The sequence below is a fragment of the Etheostoma cragini genome, chromosome 12 (assembly GCF_013103735.1).
Source record: "Etheostoma cragini isolate CJK2018 chromosome 12, CSU_Ecrag_1.0, whole genome shotgun sequence".
NCBI classification, from domain to species: Eukaryota; Metazoa; Chordata; class Actinopteri; order Perciformes; family Percidae; genus Etheostoma; species Etheostoma cragini.
In genome coordinates this window covers 15,753,312-15,776,358 of record NC_048418.1, presented here as the reverse complement: position 1 = coordinate 15,776,358, position 23,047 = coordinate 15,753,312, and the positions used below count along the sequence as shown (strand labels likewise).

The following is a 23,047-nucleotide window of genomic DNA, read 5'->3' as shown; positions in this document are numbered from 1 at the left end:
GTACTACACATGTACATACTGTACTGTTCAGTTTAAGAAAACTGCATACATATAAAGTTAGCTCACTGTGTGGGATACCAGGAGAGAGTTCCATCCTCAACTATCACCCAGTGGGATCGCCATCCAAGAAAACGTGAACTCTGTTGGCGACACATGAAGTCAACAACAGATAAACTATGTAGCAAAGAATCAGACAGTGAAAAGGTTTTTATTTTTTATTTTAAACATTTGTACTACTGATCTTGTGTCTTCATCATATTCAAAATAAACAAATAATACTTTTAAGACTTGAAATACAAAAACAAAAAATGAGAAAAGGCTCTGAAGGGACTTTTTGTATATAATGATGAAATAGTGTTGAGCAACAGGAAATAAGTAAAGTCTGGATGATGTGGAGGAGTCTGAACAAAAACATTGCCTGACATATTAAGAGTACAAAAGAATACACTTCAACATCTGGGTACCTTCCAAAGAGGGCCTTCAATCTTCTGGACCCCACTGCTCACATCCTTTGTTGAGGGAAAAGAAATAATTCTCAGACTTGTGTACAGACAGAGCTTGATTGACAACGATGAAGAGTTTCTGGTGAGACCAGACACACTCAGCTCAGTGTACTTCAATTTAGAGGTAAATAATACATCTTTTCATTTACTTACTTACATCATAGCTTAGTACTTAAGCCTTATTTCACCATGACTATGCAATGCTCTGCATGGACGCTGTGTCAGGCTTATCACAGATCTAAGCAGGAGCAAGGCTTTTCCTCATACAGTCACCAGGCCTCAAGTGACCACATTTATAGATTTATAAAAAACAGAACATGCAGAAAGATAGTTGTGTGCAGTGCACCAATATTTTGGTTAGATTTAGATGGTTCCTAGCTAGATTTTGGCCCAATGGTGGTGATGGTGAAGAGGCCAGAGGATCATCAAAATAATTGGGACTCTTCCTTTACGGAGCATGACTTACACCAGCTTTGATAGCAATGTGGTTTAGAGTAGCTCAAATTGAACTGAGCAACAAACTGACTGAATGACACTGACTCACAGTCCACGCACTTGTCTTTTTTACATTAAATGCAAAGAGATGGAAACATGCTACTGTGCCTTCATGTTTCTGTACCTACCTCATATAATTAAAAAGGTTGATTAAAAACTACTTATCTGCACTTACCTTGTCTTGATAGGCTGCTAGAATTGGTCTCAGTTCATCACTACGAACCAGGTCCAATGCTGTCTGGTCTGCAACACAATTAGTGATCATGCAAAAAAAAAACAGAACAAAACTAGCAAAACGTATTGTAGTATTTACATAAATGTGTATTCTTTAAAAACCAATTGGCACTATAAATTCCCCAATATTCATTGTAAGGAATACATGCATATAATACACGTCGGATTGATAAGGTGTGATGTTCAACAATAAGGGGTGATGTGCAACGTTAAGTGATATACCATTGTTGTTTTTAGTACAGGGGCTGGCTCCAGACTTGAGCAGCTTTATAATGCACTGCTTCTGCCCCCTGTAGGCTGCACAGTGTAAGGGCGTATTCCCCACCGAGTCCCTGCAGTGAATATCTGGAGCTTCTTTCCCACTGAGCTGAACAACAGAAAACAACTTAAGTGAAATCCAGTAACATTTATCTCTTATACACATGTAACTGTAATGGAAACTCATCTATATCCAAATATCTAAACAAGTATCCACTTTAAGGGAAATGATAACCCTAAATTTGGTTTTCTGAAGTTTGCTTAGGTATGCTTAAACCAGGCAGGCCGTTAGGAAAATTGGTAAATCGTGTTGTTTTTGGCTTTCCCGGATTCCAACTTATAGTGTCCTGTCTAAACAATTATGAATGTAATTCTGTAGTTTGTGCATTTTATTTTAAACTATCTCTGAGACAGCAAAAGCTGTGAAAGCCACTGGGGTAATATGGGAATTTAAGTTAAGTTTAAGTAAAATAAAATGCTGTCAAAGTGTAATGTAAAAAATTATTTGATAGAATGGCCAGATGCTAACCAGTTTACACAGATTGGCAACGTCTCCCTCTCTGGCTGCTTCCAGAAGCTTCTCCTCCCACCGCCTTGTTGCTCTTCTCTCTGCAGCTGCACAAATTAAAACACTACTTGAGAACTAGGCCAGCTAATCTGAAAAGCCATCACCAATAAAGAAAAATTTGAATTCTCCCATAAATCTCATACCCTCTAGCATAGTAATGATTTCATCGTCATCTGTGACATCTTTAGGGATTTGAGCTGTTCCATTGATTATGTTGGAGCAGGCATCATATCGCAGCAGCAACAGAACAATCTCCTTAAGACAAAGGACAAGTCTTTCTATTATTTTTTATCACTCAAAAGCTTCAGTGGGAAAATATCTGGTGATGTTGGTGAAAGGAAAAAGAGTTATCAAAAGTCATAATGCTCTTATTATAATAAATGGGAAGGTAAGGACGTTTGTGTGTGTGTTTGTGTGTGTGTGTGTGTGTGTGTGTGTGTTCACCTTTCTTCCAGTATAGGCGGCTTTGTGTAGGGGTGTGTCACCCATGTTATTCTGCAAATTGGCATCAGCACCTGCCTGCAAATATGTTCCATATAATACATTTCACTGGCTGGAAATGTGTACTTGACATAATATAAGCCTTTAAACCAACTCTCACCTTGAGTAACTTCTCCACAGCGTCCATGTGTCCAAAGTAACAGGCGAGATGGAGGGGTGTCCATCCTAAGCTGGCTTTAGACCTAGCTACAGTGACGGAAAGAAACATGAACACTCCTATAACGTTACCTGAAATCACGCTAGTCGGCGGGTAATGTAGTCTTAAAATAAAAATTTAAAAAAACTTACATCTGAAGTTGATGTTGAGAGAGCTGCTTTGGTTTATTCTCGACTCAAGGAGCCTTTGAATATGAGAACAACTGCCCTCTCTAGCGTAGAGGAGAAGCTTTTCCTCAAGTGTATCTGCCTCCATCACTACTTGACTTCCTTAAACCCAATAATTTGGTGCGAGATATTGGGTGCAAAAAAGCTCATAATTAGACAGGAGCAAATATACCAAGTGAAGGTTAACAACGTTAAGTACACTACCAGTCAAAGGTTTGGGGTCACTTACAAATTTCCATGCCAGTCCATCATAGACAGAATACCAGCTGATCTGAGCTTATCAGCAACCATTTATCCAATGTTCCAAAGGCACATTCTGTTAACTAATCTGATATCATTTTAAAAAATGTACAAGAATAACATTACAGAACCCTTTTGCAATTATGTAAGCACATAATATAGTCTGAAAACTGCTACCCTGGTTAAAAAACAAAGCAACTGATCTTAGCTAGTAGTAAAGAGAATGTGCCTTTAGCACATTGGATAAATGGTTGCTATGTAGATATTGCATTAAATATCAGCCACCGACTCAGTTCAGCTGGTTATTCTGTCTATAGTGCAATGGAAATTTCTTGAGACCCCAAACGTTTGACCGGTAGGCTAGTGTATGTACGAAAAGATTTAGCTAAGTTTAGTTACTAGCTATGTTAGCTAGTTTATTTCACTTAGCTAACTAGCATTTTTAGCGTTACTTTCTTTTAGCTTGAATGTGGAGGGAAAACCAGCACAACACAACATTCTCAAAGATAAGGCTGGAATGTACTTGAACACTAAATAACTCAGCTTTTTGACTAGAAAAATAGAGTAGAATAACATCAGACTTACAGGTAAGAATTTTCAACTCTTAGGTAATTCACCCAACTCTCGCAGACTTGTCTGGTTCAGCCAGAGTTGGGGTACCGTCCACTTCACAGCCGAAATTTGATCATGTCAAACAGCTGACAGCAGTTGGTAGCCGTCATGTGACCAGGCAACAGCTACACGTGTGTGTGTGTGTGTGTGTGTGTGTGTGTGTGTGTGTGTGTGTGTGTGTGTGTGTGTGTGTGTGTGTGTGTGTGTGTGTGTGTGTGTGTGTGTGTGCGTGCGTGCGTGCGTGCGTGCGTGCGTGTGTGTGTGTGTGTGCGTGCCAACGGGACTTTGTTTCGGAGAATATGTGTAAGGTAGCCTAAACTGCACATGTTGTAGTAAAGGTAGTGAATTGCAAGAGACAACCATCTATTGATTCTTTTTAAATTGTGCCATGAACTACACATGTGATGTTTGTCAATTTAAAATAATGTATTGATAGCCTAAAATTGACAAACATAACATGAAATCCTATCGTCATATACAATATTTCCAAATCGGTGGTTCTATGAGTTGTGTTGGTCATATAGGCTTCCTGTGTTAATGAACCCCTCAAATCCTATTCTTCTTTTGTACACTAGATGGAAGTATTTGCTGCACCAGGTAACGTTCACACAGGTTAGAGCTGTGTTTATTTCCTAAACTTCACACAGTAAGTGTGTGCGAAACCCACACAAAAACCCACACATTTTAACCCTCTGAACTTAATTACACCTTACTTCTTTTTTTTTAAATGTCATTCATTTTAGACATGTTGGGCTCTATTCTATGAAGAAAACAGTAGCTTTATACTTGTTGACGTATTAAAGGTCAATGCTGAGTGTGTGGCTTTGAAGGCCCTGCTTACTTTGAGCAATTAGGTCTCCTGAGGCAGGTGCATATCTCACAGGGAGGATGATGGGAGGTCATGCTGTACAAGACTGTACAGTATGTGTCAGAGAGGACTTCAAAGAACACCTGTGAAAAGAGAGATTCTTTTTAAGAGGCTGTGTTGACCAGGAACTCCTAGGCAAAGGCAAGTGATTTACATAATTAGAAAGATCTAATGGGATAGGACTTAAATCCTGAAGCAACTACATCACGTGCACAAATAATGCCACAGAGGACTGAGTTTGGTCAACACAACTCTGTTAATCAGCCCTATGTTATGTGAGCTTTTAAAGTACCAACAGAGCTCCAAACAGGCAACTCAGTGGTGCCTAAATTGCTTATGCATGCATCAGAACATACAGGCAATGAAGTGTAACAAGTCTTGGAAATCATAGTTTTTCCAAAGACAAACTGTTCTGACAAAGAAAAAAAAAAAGGAACAAATAAGATCTGCCAGACAAAAAAAATGTATACATGATTTTACATTTGCATCCACTCATCCTTAAATATATGTTTGCAAATGTAAATGTAGTTACTTTAATGTCCAATATGAATGTCCTGTCAACCAGGCCACATATTCACTGCCAAGAATTGTAGATTTGACAGTTTTGCAAATCGCAATCATTATACTACAAAAGCAGCAATGTACTGGTTCAAAGCATCATAATATTTATATAATTGAATGAGTCCTGAGATAAAATTATGTTGCAGACTACACAGGAGAAAATGTGCTCAATCTTAGCTCTCTGACCTGCTTACACATACAGGGTCATGTAGACCGCACCATGTGGGGAAAAGAAATCGTTGCTTACTTTTAGTTTAAAGTGTAAATCTGGTTCTTGGTTCTAATTAGTAATATGCTTGAATGCTGTTGATAGAAAGGAGTAACCACTTCGATCAATGGAGAAATGCATCATGGGTTAAAGGTGTTCTTTTCAAGTCTTTATAGTTGAGCTGATCATAATTTCACACTCCAGGGATGTTTGTAATGAACTTATTGCAATTACTGCCCCCTAAACAGGTCCAACACCTAAATAAAACCTTATTAGTGCTAAGACCGAATACAGGTTGCCTTTGTTCTTCAGAAACAGAAGCCTCTCAATTGTATACGTTAACATAATAGTAATTGATTATATATTTAATTATAATGGTTGGGAAGTTATGGAACCTGCTGCACACATTAATCAAAGCATATTCATCAAATCAGGTCTGGTGAGGGAAAGTAGTGCACTGGGCTAGTTCTTGCTAATTAGCATGCCAATTATTGTAAGCTGTCACAGTTCTTAAGCAACGGGGTGGACTGTGTGTGCTCCAGAGCGTAATCCCTCACAAATTACAAGATAATGGAGGCAAAGAGAGACCACTGCTTCAAAAGGAACCAGGAGATAAAATCCCCAGCAGGGACATTTTAGGGACAGGCAGGGAGAGAGACTGGGAGCGCAGGAAAGGTAGGGGAAAGAAGTACAGCATGTATTCCCTTCACATGGAGCTGTCTGAATAGGATAGGCTTATTTGCCTACTAAAGTAATTAGCTTCAAAGGAATCAGGTCTGGTTGTTCTTTTTTTGATGTTTTCTTTTTATAAACTGTAGTTGCAAAACATATTTTGATTCTTTTGATTCTGCAATATTTCATGTTGTCCAGCATAAGCACAGCAGATGGTTCGGCTAATAACCACAGATCAATAGTCTTTCTCTCTCCTTGAGTCCAACATGTGTTGTGCATTCCTGTGATGCAAACACATTATTATTTGTTTAATTTTTGTTGTTGAAGCTGAATTCTTCCTGTCAAAAGAAAATTAAAAAATTCAGAGAAGGTGTACAGCACTTATAGGACAACAGTCTGATAAATGTATTTTATTTTAGTTGTGAAATTAATTGGGTTGACATTATACATTCAGCAAGATAGGATATACAGACATGATCAAGGTATGGCCTCATCCACACTAACAGGCAACAAAACTAATTGGTGGGTAAGACAGATGTCAGTCAAGCACAGTACACGCCCACACAGCCCTCCGTCAAGCTCCAACCAGGCAAAATAAGTAAATAGAAAACCTGTGGATGGACCTGTGTGAATGGAACACAAGTGTAGTGTAGCGCCTAAGATAAGGCCCTGTCATTCACTCCTTTGATGGCAAATAAGGTTTGAACAATAAATGGTGTATCTAATTAGTTATTTTCTCGTTTCTCCTTTTAATGATTGTATATGGAAATGAACGTTTACAAAAGTAACATTCACTTCAAATATATCTCATCAGCAGATACCTGCATTGTTTCTCTAAAGTGCATTGTTTCCTCTTTGAATGATCAGATATAGCCATTATTTGCACAAGCATATTGTCAATAGAAGCTGTTATAATCATGAGGATTATGATTCTAAAATACTTGCTTTATTGCTGGAGGACATTCTTTTTTAAACATTTACAACACATTACCTAAAATCTATTCAAAAGCAAGTCTTCCCAAGCATGTCAGTGGAAACAAGTGCTGCACGAGTCATTGTAGAAGCGAACATTTAAAAGAAATATAAAAATCTATATTATCTTTTCCATGTTGTTGCTTTGCAGCCCGGACTGATTACATAATCCAATTACTTAACTTGTATTAGTATTCTTATAGTAACAATTACTATTCACTATAGATATTATGGCGGGGTACAGCAATTCATGGATCCCCCAGCTTGCAGCTTTTCAAAATGATATAAAAAATTTAACAAGTCACAATACTGTCATGAGGCACACCCACAGCATTTCAATGAGCTTCTGTGGATCTGGAGCATACGGTAAATGCCAGCACCCTTCATCTCGCAAGCAGCTCTGCCAAACAGACTGTGAGAGATTGCCATAAGAATGCAATCTTTTTTGTAGATTTGTTTTTAAACTGTCTTGCATGACTTGAAGAGTATTTCACTTTCTCTCTCAGACTAGGACCAAATTTGAAAAAGGCTTTTAGTTTTGGTGTGTTTTAATTCTCTACCATTTTAACTGAATGTCAGGACTGGGTGTTTACAGTCTTGACATTACAGTTTACAGTAAATAAGTCTTTATATCTCTAAACCTTAAAAACCAAATCAAAATACATTGTTGACAAGTTTACAATATAATAAATAGACATACTGTAGCGTGCAGCAATTATTGATATTCATGATAAAATACAGTGTCTACCTCAGCTTTGCAGACCGTTTGTACCACTGATTTACAAACTGCAACACAGTGTATTATTGATGATGAATATGATCTCCACTGGGGTTTAAAGGGAGAATAGGGATGTGCACTGTTAACGTTTGCCTCAAGCTGTGATAGCCACACTGTTACAGTATGATAGCATCAGTACTCCAGCCCAGCATCCAAACACAGCCACTTGAATACTAGAGTAATGGAGAGCCACAGCAGGGCACAGTATAATCAGAAAGACTAGAGCCTCTGTGTACCCTCTGTGCCACTGCTTTGTTTCTGAGTACCCTCCATTTTCAGATCGCCACACTTGTATTTCCAAATCCAGCGACAATGCACCTGCCAAATTCATTGCTTCCATGACACACTTTTCTTGCATTCTGTTTAGTATTTATGAAGAAGTTTAAAGGTCCCATAACATGGTGCTCTTTGGATGCTTTCATATAGACCTTAGTGATCCCCTAATACTGTATCTAACTAGATATCTAACTTGAGCCAGTCCCACAATGAGCTTTCCTTAGGATGTGCCATTTCTGTGTCTGTAACTATTGAGGAGGAGAGGTGGTGGTGGTGGTGGTGGTGCGGTGGGGTGGGGGCTTTAATTACCTATACAACTCAGTGTGGTATCAACAACACCTCAAGCATGACATTTGGACTAATGATCTCACAAGACACTTGCATGAACTTTATGACACTTGTTCTTTATTCTTGGGGGGGATAAAGAGCAATATTAATGGCTTTTTTTTTTAACTGGTATGAACATAAATGTTTTGTTGTTATTAGAGATTGTATTTTCCCTAACATTAATTATTTGTAGTTATTTATAAGTTCCCATTAAAATAATATAATAATTTGTTTAATTGTCGAAACAAAACAGAGGAACATAAATATATATTAAAGATCCAATAAATAAAATGTTTAAAAATACAAACCCAAGATGTGACCCTAGTCCTTTGAACAGAAACATTTACAAAAAAAAAAAGAGTCAGTTTTGCACACAGGGGCGTTGTAGAGCGCCCTCTGGTGGACAAACTATTCAACGCCAACAATCATAACATGGTTGACAGTCTTTTTTTTTTTTTTTATTCATTTATCAGAATTCATTATAAATGCCAGTAAAGTGTCGGTCGGGCTCTAGTTGTTATTTGCACCTCCTGACGGCAGAAAAGAAACCATAGTGAAAACCATCTCTGGAGCACGGCAATAGTAAAGCACTGGTGTAAATCTTTAAGTGCATTAGTTCCCATGATGGCCAGTTTCCATGACATCTCTGTGCCTTTTGATGCCTATTTACAATAATATATTTGTCATTTATAAGTATTTCACAATCACTAGCTTTGTTATTGCCAGCCTTAACTAGAAGATTAGTAAATGTACATTTGATCTGCAAGAGAAAAATGTTTTTACATGAACAGCTACCATTCTACAGGGTTTGAGACCATTCAAATATGATCATTCAGTCATCCATTACTGAAGGAGAGCTTCTTTTTTTTAACCTTTATTTAACCAGGAAGTCCCTCGAGATTGAAATCTCTTTTACGAGGGAGACCCGGCCAAGCCGGCACACCAGTTACAATTTAAACAGAAATACAGCATAGACAAAATAACACACAAAGGAAAGGAGCAGGTCACATGTGACAGTTTCATTTTTGAATTACATGGCATTTGAACATGGCCTGTTAATCACACTGTATATTAGTTTAGTACAGTGAGCTCATATTCAGTATTTGAAATGCCCTTCAACATCCATCAACAAAAAACATATTGTAATTTTTGCCTTTGAATAAAACCCATTTTCTGCATGTTGATTTTCCATCCTCCATCATGCGAATCACAAACACAATTTCCTTTATTTGATCATTCTAACATTTCTCACGCTATAAACCACTCAATGGTTTCTCTTTTGTCAAAACTGGCAATGCAGATTGTCAATCATCAAAAAGAGAGTCCGTCAAAGTAGTTTACATTTCTAAAGAGCTGCTTTCGCTTTAATTGCGTGCACTGTGAACAACACTGGAAAGAAGTCTGTATGGAATTGCATTAAAACTTCTATGTGTGCCGTGGGCCTTTGCCTACACTAGTTCCTGTGTTGCAATTGTGACGTGACTAACTCTGAAAGATGGTGGTGGCTCCATTTGTGAGAAAATAACAGTAATTTAAGGTGGGCTCCTTGAGTCCCTTCTACTTTTCTGTAGTGTTTCTCATTTCTCTTGGACCACAGCTGGGGGACTGACAGGATAGTATCAGAATGCAAATAAGGCTTCTTCCACTGTGTGGGAGGTTACACACCCACAAGTATCTTAAGAGATACACTCAATATACAAATGCAAACATTCTAGACTTTGAGATGCCATAGACGAGAATGCTAAATATATAGATAAAACCTATGTTTATCTCACAAGGAATTTTAATGAGAGCTTGAGGGAGAGACATCCCACCTGTATCGTCCATCATGCCGTCGCTGGTTTGCACAACCTTTCACGTCAGTTAGATGGAAGGTAATGTCTCATGGAAGGGTGGAAAGAAAAATCTGAAAATATGAGATTTATTTTAGCCGTCTCTATGTATAAATCATTACACTGTTGTTGGATGTCCAAAGTGAGTTCTGAGTTGTTGTGTTTTTGTTGTATCTCCCTCCTTCCCGTATCCCCTCTCTTTGTTTTGGGGTGAAACATTTGATCGTGAGGAAGAATTGTGGAAAAGGTGAACTGTTCCTTCTTTTGTGTGTGTGTATTGTATTTTTCTGTATGTTGTCATCTGGACCAATGTTTCGCACTTTAGTCTAAAAAAAAAAATTGATTACAAAAAAAATCCCTCATCAGTTTCAACAGTAAATGGAAGATTCACAGATGTGCCAAAGAAGCACAATACACACAGCAATCTGCACTTCTAGTTGTTTCATTGCTCATGAATAGCAGGAAGGTAACGTTTTAATACCTTGTACAGTGTGGGATGAGGTAAGGGTGATCAATAGAAAACCTTTAATTCGCTGGTAAAGATTCACCTCTTCTTGTTGACAATCAACTAGATAGAGCTAGACACCTTAATTTTATCATCTCTCAATGTTTTGCTACTGTTTTCTTCTGTTCTTTCTTCTTCTTCTTTACTTTTGTAATCATTTATTTTAATGGTACGTTTTGCCGGTCCAGCGCTTTGTTCAACTGTTTAAAATGTGCTATACAAATCAAGTTTGACTTGACAGTTTCAGTGCCATGCTTTCAGCACACCCTGTCCATGTTCATGTCCTTTATCATATTCACACATCCAAAGCATTTGAAGCAGCAACCAAAATGGGGAGCTGCTGCTTGAGTGATGGTTTGCACACGCCAGCCTATTCAACTGTGTGCTCTGCTGAGGAACTGTCTGTGAATCTCATATGAGGTTTGTCTGAATAGATTTCAATGGTGAAAATATAGACAGCTGATTCACAGAACACAAACACAAAGAAAGAGAGAGGGAGAGAAAAAGAGAGAGAGAGAGAGGGAGAGAGAGAGAGAGAGAAATTGAGTCTCTGTCTGACGTCAACACAATTATTTAAAAGTGGCAATCATAGTTTATAGTAGACTTCATTATAAATAAAATATCAGGTTTTAAACATTAGCTTCCAAAACCTTCCATTGAGAAAGTGCGGGATGCTGCTAGAAAAAAACATCACAATAGTTTTTTAATGGCAACTTACTCGATTATTTAGCAATTGAAAGAGGGCCAAACTTTTCTTTTGCGTTTAACATGGCCTTCCTTTTCTTCATATCCACTATTAGGGATCGTGGCAGTGGTTGTCATTAGCTATTTTAAATCATACTCTTGCATCACATAACATGTCTGATAACTAAAGCTATTATTTGCTTGGAGAAGTAATCTCGTTACAACAAGGCTTTACCTTGTTGGCATGGCTGGAAAATGAATGCGTAAACCACCAAGCGCACGGGCAGCGTTTTGTGAAGGGCGTTGTGCGCTCTCCTGTGGATTTTCTTGGACACTGAGCTCAACAGGAAGGCGAATCTTTGAGAGCACAAATGAGGACGTTGGATGCGGTGTGCCTTCGCCTGACACCTGTTGCTATCTTTTTTATATTCAGCGCTGGTCTACTGAGGATTTAACAGCAGCATCGCTCACCATCACACCAGGACAATGTCGGAGGAACAAACTGATTCGAACTCTAGTCGGTACTATTTTGACAACACCTCAACTAGAGTCCAGAGCAGCTTCGTGTTTTCAGGACCCATGTTTGTCATTTTGATGGTGATGATGGTGACTTTGGTCGTTGTCATAGTTTTGGGTAACGCACTGGTCATCGTGGCCTTTAAAGTGGACAAGAGTTTGAGAAGACAATGTAATTACTACTTCCTTAATTTGGCAATATCAGATTTTCTTGTAGGTAAGTCCAACTTTAGTCTTTTTATTTGATAGCGTATTGGAATAGCAGAACATAGAGAAAAGCTCAATGCAAACGATACATGTGACGATTGTCATAAAGGCTTTCTATATGAGGTGATATTTGACATATGCATCTATGCTGATATATATGTATATATATATTTGATGCTTCTGTGTATGTTTATCAATCTCCCTCTAGCCTACTGCACTAATAATTAGAGTAACTGAGTTGGTCTACATTGCTTCATAATCGTTTCTTTCTTTCATTTTTTGGCAATGGCAGCGCTCATTTCTACACCTGCTTTTCCACACTCATTCATCACAATTTACAACCTTTCTTACTTTAAGATTCCACAAAGTAAAAATGTATTTTATGGTAACACTTAACTTTAACCCCCCCCCCCTCCCTTATTTAGCATTTATGAATGTGCATTACTGAAAATATACTGTGTATTCCTTGATTTCTGATCCCTTTCCCAATAACTGTTTCCGTAGGGGCATTCTGCATCCCTGTCTACATGCCTTACATCCTCACAGGCAAGTGGACTTTGGGTCAAGGACTGTGCAAGCTGTGGCTGGTCATGGACTACCTGCTTTGTTCCGCGTCTGTCTTCAACATTGTCCTCATCAGCTACGACCGCTTCCTGTCAGTCACCAGAGCAGTGAGTGGAACATCTTGTGCCTCACATCTGTAATGCAAAAAGCCATAAAGTGTTCCTAGGATTGTGACATTGCACACCACCCTGCCATATTTGTAAAACAATCTAAATGTTTTCCCCTTTCTCAGTTTCCACTTAGGCAGAACATCTTTTTATTTTTCCCAATTGGAGTGAACCATCTAAAATTAAAAGTTAAAAGTTGAAAAGCTCTTTTCTTTCTCACCATACAAATGTTCACGGCTTGTGGTCTGTGGCTTCATTTCTGACTGGTGGGTCTCCCAGGTCATTCGTAGGGGCAGTGTCACCTCATTGTCCCAAATGTGCCCATCTGCAGAGGTTAATCATTCGTGACCCATTCAGGCCCAGTGCCACCCCTAATTATAGCTCTTCCCCATGACGAAGATAACAAAAAAAGTCACATTTTGACTTTGAGACGGACTGGGCTTCAGAAAATATAGTCTAACATTTTATAACTAAACTTCAATACTTAATAACCTATTTCGAGCAGATTCTAATTATTTAATGTTTGTTCAGGCAACTATTTTCCACGTCTTTATTGTTCTGAAATAAAATTGTACAGCATCAGTAGGCATGTCCATTTTGTATTTTCTGCCCATCTTGGCACATATCTAGCTGCGAGCATAAATTTCAGCTGCAACTGTTAGACCCATTGAACCTCGTTGGGGCTTGTCTGGGCATTGGCAGACTGACTGTATCCTATACATGTGTGTTAACTCAAAGGTGGGATGAGGCTTTGGCATAGTAGACAAAGAGAGTGTTCTCTTTCCTTTCACAAGCAAACACTTAACATCAGAGCCATGAATACAAATAACACCAGAGAGAGAGAGCCTCTTCTTTAATTAGCTAGCTTTGATCATAGAGATCCTCCTCCGTGCCATGGTCCTTCCAACCTGGAGAGATCAATCACAGCAGAAACAGGCCACCGGCTGCCAAACAGCATTTTCCTAAAAGCACTTCTCTCTGAAGATTGAAAGACAAAGGATTGTCAACAGCCACAGGACAAAGTTTGTCTTTTTAAAGAAAAGACGGAGTCAGATCAGATGTATATATTCGGCAGTTAGATGAAATGTCAGCACATTAACAAAATGCTAACTGCACAGTATTAGAAAATATTCTATTTCACATGTTACTTATGATTATACGAGTGAGCTAAGATGAGTCCCTAGTAGCTCTCAGGAGGAATGTAACAACTTAAAAAAATATGCAGATCTAATTCATGAGCACACCTGACACTTCTCCGTTAATTCTGACATCACTACATGAAGCAGAGGCAAGAATTGCTTTATTCCAATTCATCTATGCAAACACAAGGGGAACTATTTCCATCTTCTTTGAAGAAGAACATGCAGTGCATTTTCTGTCATTTAGAAGAGAGGCATGTATTAAGAGCAGCTGGAGAGGGTGTATGCTGCCTGCTGAACACAAATGTTTACAGGGACATACTGTAGGATGGGACACTAATTTAGAAAAGTGGTCATGAGAGGGGCTCACTCATTCTCACTCTTCTCTGTAGTGCATGATGTCAGGACCTTGAGAAGGTCACATGTTCTGTTTGTCCACCAAAATGTTCAGAGATGTTGAAAGAGGCAAATTACACGTTACAATGTTATTAGCTTGATGATTATATTGTGAGATTCTTTTGAGGGTTTCAGTGGATGCTCCCTTTAGCCATGGTGGTTTAAAGTAATGGCTTGTGGTTAAAGGTCAGCCTCCACATTGATTGTACTATTGTGCTGGGATCAGTTAAAGGTGATCAGTGTTGTGTTAGAATACATTTACTTAAATACTTTACTTATACACAATTTTTAAGGTACTTCTCTTCTTGATTACTGTTTTTTTCTACTATGTAAGCAAATGTTGTGCATTTTACTCCTGCATTTATCTGACAGCTAAAGTTACACCACCAGTTATTTCGCAGATACATACTTTACATAAAAAAATATGTGATTAGCTCATAAAATATTAAACATTGCTACTTGTTAGAGATTCAACTACATAACAAGCTTCAACATTACATTTCTGCTTACCAATGAATACATTACTAATGACAATCCAATTTTAAAACAACTGTGATGATATAACTCTACAGGGGCCAATCTGCCTGCATGGCATTTGTACTATAATAACTCTCCATACATTTAAAACATGTACGTAATATTTTGCTGGGCTTTTAGTTCTAATGCACAATTTGTACAGCATACGGAGAATAAATGGTTATATTGTGCTATTTCTCCAATAATGGTAGGATGCAAGCAAAATAAATGCATCAAATTGATTGACCCCACACTGGCAGTATCTCTCAGTATATTTTGTGATTTGTGCTTATATTTACTGCAGGTAAGTTACCGCGCCAGACAGGGCATGACTCATCAAGCCATAGTCAAGATGATTGCTGTCTGGGTGCTAGCCTTTGTCCTGTATGGCCCAGCTATCATATTCTGGGAACTGGTGGTGGGCAAAAGCCGTGTGCCAAAGGATGAGTGTTTTGCGGAGTTCTATTACTCTTGGTACTTCCTCCTGAGTGCCTCTATGCTGGAGTTCTTCTCTCCTTTCATCTCTGTGGCTTTCTTCAACCTCAGCATTTACCTCAGCATACGCAGGAGGAGGCTCCACAGCAGGGAGGGCCAGCACCAACTTCAACTGAGCGAGTCTGCCTCTGCCCAGGAGAAAGGTATCCCCCTGTCCCACAACTGGTGGTTTGGAATGAAACTGGCTGTAAGAGGCTCTATCCAATCCCAGACCACCTCTCCCACTTTGGGTAGACTAGATACCACAACCAGCAGGGCTGCCCAGCCTAACCGTCTGTCCAGGGATAAGAAAATTGCTAAGTCCCTGGCCATCATAGTGTGTGTGTTTGCCATCTGCTGGGCACCGTACACCCTACTGATGATCATCCGTGCTGCCTGCAGAGGGCGGTGCATCCAGCATCACTGGTACGAGGTCACCTTCTGGCTCCTGTGGCTCAACTCTGCTATTAACCCATTCCTGTACCCGCTTTGCCACAGTAGCTTCCGCAGAGCCTTTAGCAAGATTCTCTGCCCAAGGCGGCATACAACTCCCGCATCATCTGTCCTTCGTTCTGGCCATTGACAAGCGAGATCCATGAAAGGATGGGGATGAACAATGTGCCAAAACTATGAATGGAAATATTCAAATCGAACCCATACATTACACAGTTTCAGCAGGTAAAGCAAAAAAGCGTCATGGTTTGTCACATATACCAGAAATAATAGTTTTCAACTGTGATTTTCAGTGTTTGGATGTATAAGGTTGGGAATGTACAGTACGATGTAATTTTCACTTCCTTGTGTTCACATCTAAACTATGTATTACACTTCCATCTTAGGTATGAAAGTAATTCTCCTGTCCAAAAAATCTGAATATACCAACAAAAGTAAAAGGATAATTAATACCGTGGTTTTCACATTCTATGAGAAAATATATTATCAAAGTTCTAGTGCTATATAGGCTAGAAGCAATTTATCAATTATGTTGTCTAGGTTAATGTTGATAAAAAGATAAGTGTTCACTGTGACATCACTGCTTCAGCTGAAGTAAAACAGATCACTATCACCCTCTGCTGTTACAACGTTTACTACTATTGATATTACACATTGGTATTATATACAGTGAAAAATATAAAAAGTGCTATTAAGTATAAATGTATGTCAAATGGTCTATGTTTGGGGCAGGTTGTTATACAATAGATTACTAATTGATTACATTTCTCCACACACTGAGTGTACATATTCATCACCCCATGTTAAAAACAATAAGTGGCTTCTTTTACAGACTGTAAAAAAACAACCCAAACAAAAGTAAACATTCAGTTTTATTCACTTTACGCACTGTAAGAGAGATAAGTGTTTACAAAAATGCCAAAATAGCATTTTATTGTGCACAGCAGATGCATGCATACTTATGTGCCACTAGATGTCACCATTAACCTATGAAGCTTCCCGTGTTTGCAGTGCTTGAGCATTAGGCTTCACATTCATAACAGAGGGAAGTCACTCGTTGAGATTGGCAGACATTTCCATGAGCTGTTTTACTTTATTGTTTGTATTTGATTTATCAGTTAAATATGTGCTATATTTTTTCACCCCGACACTGACTTATTGAAATCGTAATAGAGAAATGTAACCTTATAATCATAGATCCATACAAATAGCTGTTGCTCTCTTTCCAGTAAGTCATGGTGAGTGCTTTCACTGTCACATAGTGGCGCTTGTTATTGCCAAACATGATCGGATAAAGTATGTCCTATGCTTTTTCAAATGTTCATTTAGGCCTCAAGTGCTGTTATGCTATACATTTTGGTAACTGTTAGTGTAACTAAAATATTGAAGTAGTGCCCAAAATGTCTCTTGGTTCAGAAGAAAGTTATAGTATAATGTACAAAGTACAGTTTTTTGTGCTTATTTTAAGTTAATTAAATTTAGGATTTTCCAAAATTACAAATCTCTGTTACTGGCTGAGGATCAATATGCACAATGTAAAATTAATGAATTAAGCTCTGTGATGCATTTGGAACGGTATTGCTGTCAACCTGATGGCTAACTGGGTTAGTGCCCATTGCAGAGTGGGTTTTGTTTGATGTGCAGATGAAATGCTGAGACTGCAATACCATTTTTGTATTGTTCCTCAGTCTTGGTAGGTTTGATTTGATGGATTAGATAAATTCTTTCCAGATGTAGACTTATTAGACTTGTAACTAAGCCATCCTGTTAGATAGTGGGGTTACATTTGCAGGTGCCTGGGTCCCACAGGGGACTTACATAGCTCAAATTGTTGCTGTTGTCCGCGTGCACATCTGGGCCCCTGGTCAGGTGCTGGGAATAAGGGCACAGCTGCAGGGAACAGGCCTGTGCCCCTCCCCCAACCCCCCTTCATTCCCTCTCCGCCTGTGGCATGGTGGGGGGACAGAAGCCCACTTCTGACCAGAGGGATGCAGGCACATTTCCCTGGGGACTGCAGAACTGCATTTATCAGCAGAATGGCAAGGCTGGCTTTACTCCCTGTGTATTTAAATGCGACAGCAAGAGCCGTATCACTGTGAGGAACGCTTGCACTGTGTGCAGTTATATTAGGAGGACTACTACTATTGATTTTGGTGATAGATTGAAATGTCTTGCATGTGTGCCAAACCAATGGGGCTACTGACTGAGGCTGTGTTGGGGATCATGCCAACTTAAATTGGTCTAGGAGGGGTAGCACCATGAAAAATACAGATGAGAGATTTTAATTATGTGCACATGCAGAGGTATGTGTGGCTTTTTCAATTTGTACACATGAACGTGTTTATGGGGAATTTGGATGTCTGTGACCCCAAGCAATGAATCTAAAACCTGGGACCCCAAATGGAGTGCACCTGTGCCCCTTAAGTTTATAGAGTCCCATTAGCAGAGACTCAGTCCGTAATCTGGGGGGGGAGTGGGGGTTCTGAATAGTTAAACTTTTAGTTTGCAATTTGTTAGGATGACCTAATGCTGAATTATCTTGTTTGTAAACTGGATAACACCTCTGGTCTACACAATAGACAATAAAAAGGTCACACATGTGGAATGAAACCACTGTAATGTTTAGCTCAAGGAAAAACACATACCACATACTTTTTTTACTACAAGGGGATGACCAATATGTTGCACTAGGATTTCAAAGTACAGCTGAAATGTAAAAGTAAACAGGCAGACATGACCGAACCACTCAAGTCTGCAGATACAGGTCAAAACTGTGACCTGTTTTGAAGTTGTAGCATCACTTATTGTACATCTTCTCCCTGCGTAGGCTGTTCACTTTCTCAGCTAACTAAATGTAAACCACAGTTTAATATTTCATGAAGGACACACTCAAAAAGAAAAACAGACTATTTCTGCTTCATTTTTCCCTTTTTTTTTCTCGTTCTTCCGTTCTTCCCTCTGCTTTTTCCTGCAGTGTACTTCCTGACTAGAGATTAAATAATTCCATTGGAATCCTCTTAGGATGGGTTCCCAGCACTTGGCAATTAAACAATTACATTTAATCAGCATGGGGCGACGCTTCAAGTCACCCTCATTTCAGACGTTGATTAAAAGCAATTCTGCAGTGGTTATTGCTGTCGACTTTCCAAACTGTGGTTCACTTAGGTTTACTGCATCTGTGGGGTCAGGTTGGATAGCAATATGGTAGGTTCAGTGATGGTCGAGAGCTGTATCTGCCTGTGGTAGGTAAAACAGTAATGATAGAACTCTTGGGAGACCTTATATTGTCCCTGAAGTCAGAGCTAGCTAGATTACTTGGAGACATTTTGACCCTATAGCAAAGAAGACTCAACGAACAATAGAAAGCAGAGGGACATTAAGTTATGCATGTGGGAGTCCAGATGTGTGAGTGAATGTGTGTGTTACATTTGTGCGTTTGACTGTGTCCACACACAGCTGTTTCTTTCTGCATCTACATTTAGGTGCATTTGCAGTGAATGAAATGCACCTTGACATATACAATTTCATCATGCCATGCAATAACATCTCCCCCTGTGATGCCAAACAAGCTGAGAGAGGGCCTACAGGGGGAGGAAGGCTTTCGTTTGAGCCGTATTTGACATTACGCTCGAGTGAAAGAGTGCTACGTGGCATTGTGCGGGAGAGAACTACAGTCTTCCCTGTGCAACACAGATGAGTTGTGATGGATGCCCGGCCCCCTCTTGTGAAACCCAGGTGCCCCTGTTTCATAAGGCACCCCACTGGCTCCCCAGCCCTCTTAATTAGCGGCTTCCGTCAGCTGGCACCCAGGCCTTCAAGCACCAGTCACTCTGGCCTCTGCTGCTGAGGAATCCAGTTCACTCCAGATCTTCAGCTTTTCTAACAGATGGATACATTGGCGGGTTGAGAAAGAAGCATCACATTTTTGAAAAACCTGTAAATCATCTGTGAATTTCCTGATATCAGGAGGAGAAAATGCTGTCTTGGTTTTAATAAAGATGGACTACCGCAGAGAATGAGCCATGTGTTTTAGCCTGCAGACACACTGTACAAAACATTGATGATTTTTATATGATCAAGTCAAATATAGATAAAAGGTTTCACCAGGACTAGAATGTAGCCTTTTTCCCGATGCAGTATCACATCAGCAATGTAACAATAGTCTCCTCTAATGACATTCCCCTAGTAACTTCTTGCCTCTACGAATCTCACAGGGGAAGCGCTACAAAAAGTGATAATTACATGAAATATACATAGCGAATAAAAGGAGCATGTTTACATAACCAGGCCCATAAATATCTGACGGAGAAGACATTGTTCTCCGACTCCTTTTAAGCTGATCTCCCAGGGATGCCATTTTAATGACATGATGGTTTAAAGAGATGCTGCTCCATCTCGTTCCATATTTAATTAACTTTTGCTTTTCTGACGCAGAAGAAAAACAGAATAAAGAACGCGTGATAGAGACAAACACACACGATAGCGGGGAGACAATAACAAATAGCTGGGAGAACAGAGAGGGAGGCAGGGGGAACATGAGCAGAGACCTTGTCATGCTTTTGTGAGCTGTTTACAATACAAGTGATGCAAAAGGGAGGAGGAGGGGTTGTGGAACAAGAATGAGGAAGACTGACATGGCTGAGAGAGGATGGCAGTGAAGGAGGAGGAAGAGAGGACTAGAATGAATGAGAAGCCCCAAATTTTGAAAAGAGAAGGATAGAAAAAAAGGAGAAGGGGAAGAGATGAGAGAGAGCAGGGAACACAGTGTAAATATTCATGTTTTGTTAAAAAACATATTCATTACTAAATCCCATTGTAATAATCAGCTTAAGTATGAAGTGCACAGATCATATTGAGCAGAGATAACTGGACGTTAAGTTTCTGTACTGGGATGGGGTCTATGAAACTGTTCTGCTCTGAAGCGGTGCAAAGGTTCATGGGATGGAAATGTGTTCTGAATGGTTCATGTCTTTGTTGAAGTGTGTTTCAATAATGCTCCAATAAAGTTTGGGTGTCTATTTATGTTACACGGGTTTAAGTGTTGTATGGTAGATTTAATGTTCATGTTTAGCTTCATTTATTTTTGCACCAGACATAGACCTGGGTGGGGATTGATGGCATCTTGGCATTGAACGCATCATCGATCGAAATGGCACATTGGTATGCAAGAGCACTGTTTCCTGGTGGAGGTATCCACGCAGTCCTTTACTTGAAAAGTATCGATTCTGTTTCTGTTGTATTTCTCTTTGATGGAATGGTGCTGTGGAAATTAAGTGATTTATTAAGAACCATTACATAGTTTAAGTAGCCATATGTTTGATACGTTTCTATGCATGTTAAAAGCTGTAGTGCGTAGTTTGTCTTTTTATGAGGAATTCTCAGGAATGACGCAGTTACTAGTAGCCAACGAGGACACAGAGGATTAAATAAACATGATGGACTCTTCAGTAAAGAGTTTTTTTTTTTTGATGACACCAGTTTCTGAACATAGCCATGCTGAGAAATAACAAGAGTTTTGTGGATTTAGTCTTAATTAGCTTTGTATCAACTCGTTTGACAATGGCTTGTATGTAATGCTGAGTTCCAGACACAATTTTTAGCTCCTAACTTATGACTTCATGTCACGACTCACGACTTGGTATCATTCCAGGCAAGGTCGCGAGAAACCCTTCTAGCTAGCATTAGCGTTAGCTAGTGGCTACCTACCGCTGACGTTACCGTTGATACTAGCGATTTCTAGTCTGCAACATATTTTGGGCTTCATTTAATAAACATAACCTGTATAAGTACACAATCACATGTGTATTGTTTTGATTGCAATGTGCGGAATTACTTTACATTGCATAGGTATGTATATATTTTTTTCTTTCTCACTGTTAAATGTTAGACTGTTAAATTAACCGTCGTCGGATCAGCATCAACCGGGGTCGCCATTGTTGTTTATGTGTGTGTGACGTCAAAACTGTAACTGGTTACAACTACAACGCTCTGGTACAAGTTCACGAGTAGTAAGTTAAGGGGTTGACTGCCCTTCCAAGGCACTTTCACAGGTAGAAGGTTTTGAAAACAGTTACGAGTTGCCTGGAACGCAGCAAAATACGTTCATTAATATCATAAAGTGACACACTGAAGCTTTAACTTAACATGCTTATTTTAGATAACATAAAAAAATAAATATATGACTACTAATGTAAACTTGATTTGTCTACTGCATCAACTTCCCGCTCGATTGTTTTCCCGAGGGGCTCCATTACGGAGCTGTTTTTTCTCACTTCATCACCAAGCAAAAATATAGTGGACCTAAAATGATGTGTACAACTGACATTCCAGATACACCAAAAGTAAAAACATTACCAAAAATCAACTGAAAACTAAATCCCTTTTTATTTTCGACTTTGGCATCATTCTCCACATTTTTTGCAAAACATACCAGTGTTTGTCTGCCGTGTTCGTCAAGTAAACTCGTGGCAGTGACCAAAGATTATTACACATTTGTTAATAGTACATGTTGCCTACGGAGATTTCTAAAGACACTGGAAGCATAGCCTGACATCGTCATGCTCAGATTCTATAGTAAGAATATGAGTCTGGTGCTACTCTATTGGGGCTGTGATTAGTTGGCGTGTTCTAACCTAACCAGGAAAGGAAATGCAACTGCACTCAATTGGCTAGACCGATAAGATACCAATACTCCATTGCTCTTATACCAATAAGAGCAACGGAGTATGTGACGTACTGTATGTCAACATTTTGCCAAATCCATACGAAGGATGGCAAAAACATCTTTCCGATTCAGTTGTGTGTTTTCAAATTAAAGCGCTGTCACTCTCTTGTATAACAGATGTGATGGCGTAATCTACACATCTTAATTCTCCAGTGGCAGCCGTTTTTGTTGTGAACAAATTCATCCCAAGCGCTCTATGGTGACTTGGTTGATTATGTTACTGTTGAACATCTGTCCATCATTGTATAAAGCCCGCCCTGACAATCCGATTGGTCCGAACAGCTCTGGTTTGATCACAGTTGCACCACAACTTACCTCAAATGTTGTGGGCGGGGCTAGGTTCGGCTGGCTTCCAGGTTCCTGAAAGCACAACATTTGAGAAAAGTCTGTTGGCTTTTTTTTTTTTTAACAAAAATTGTGCTGAAACACTCGAATTGGTTTCAGCAGCCACACGGAACCCAAATTATTTAATGAATTAATGTTCTGCCACGAAGTTACAAGGGACTCAACCCAGAATTTGGTGTGTACCCTCC

The 23,047-nt window shown here is 39.3% G+C and overlaps 2 protein-coding genes and 1 long non-coding RNA gene across 6 annotated transcripts in view; 2 read left to right on the top strand and 1 right to left on the bottom strand.

Moving 5' to 3' along the window:
- The window catches only part of LOC117954883 (oxysterol-binding protein-related protein 1-like), a 19,498-nt gene extending 15,554 nt beyond the window's left edge, over positions 1 to 3,944 (bottom strand). For 2 of the 4 annotated variants that reach the window (XM_034888982.1, XM_034888985.1), the window contains exons 1-10: positions 3,709 to 3,944; positions 2,848 to 2,985; positions 2,660 to 2,745; positions 2,503 to 2,577; positions 2,202 to 2,313; positions 2,020 to 2,105; positions 1,455 to 1,599; positions 1,174 to 1,241; positions 465 to 509; positions 67 to 140 (exon numbers count right to left, since the gene is read on the bottom strand). In XM_034888982.1, coding sequence (XP_034744873.1) covers positions 67 to 140; positions 465 to 509; positions 1,174 to 1,241; positions 1,455 to 1,599; positions 2,020 to 2,105; positions 2,202 to 2,313; positions 2,503 to 2,577; positions 2,660 to 2,745; positions 2,848 to 2,971 — 815 coding nt within the window. In that variant the 5' untranslated portion in view covers positions 2,972 to 2,985; positions 3,709 to 3,944. The remainder of the gene's footprint in view (positions 1 to 66; positions 141 to 464; positions 510 to 1,173; positions 1,242 to 1,454; positions 1,600 to 2,019; positions 2,106 to 2,201; positions 2,314 to 2,502; positions 2,578 to 2,659; positions 2,746 to 2,847; positions 2,986 to 3,708) is intronic. The other 2 variants (XM_034888983.1, XM_034888986.1) reach the window with 2 other exon arrangements.
- Positions 3,945 to 4,344: 400 nt separating this feature from the next.
- LOC117954383 lies at positions 4,345 to 21,579 on the top strand. The gene is made up of 3 exons (XR_004658810.1): positions 4,345 to 4,356; positions 8,221 to 8,226; positions 21,476 to 21,579. It is a non-coding gene; the product is annotated as an uncharacterized LOC117954383 (long non-coding RNA).
- Positions 11,603 to 16,322, top strand: LOC117954382 (histamine H3 receptor-like). The gene is made up of 3 exons (XM_034888140.1): positions 11,603 to 12,151; positions 12,646 to 12,812; positions 15,168 to 16,322. Exons 1-3 carry the CDS (start codon positions 11,905 to 11,907, stop codon positions 15,918 to 15,920), a joined length of 1,167 nt encoding a protein of 388 aa, XP_034744031.1. The 5' UTR covers positions 11,603 to 11,904; the 3' UTR covers positions 15,921 to 16,322.
- Positions 21,580 to 23,047: the final 1,468 nt, after the last annotated feature.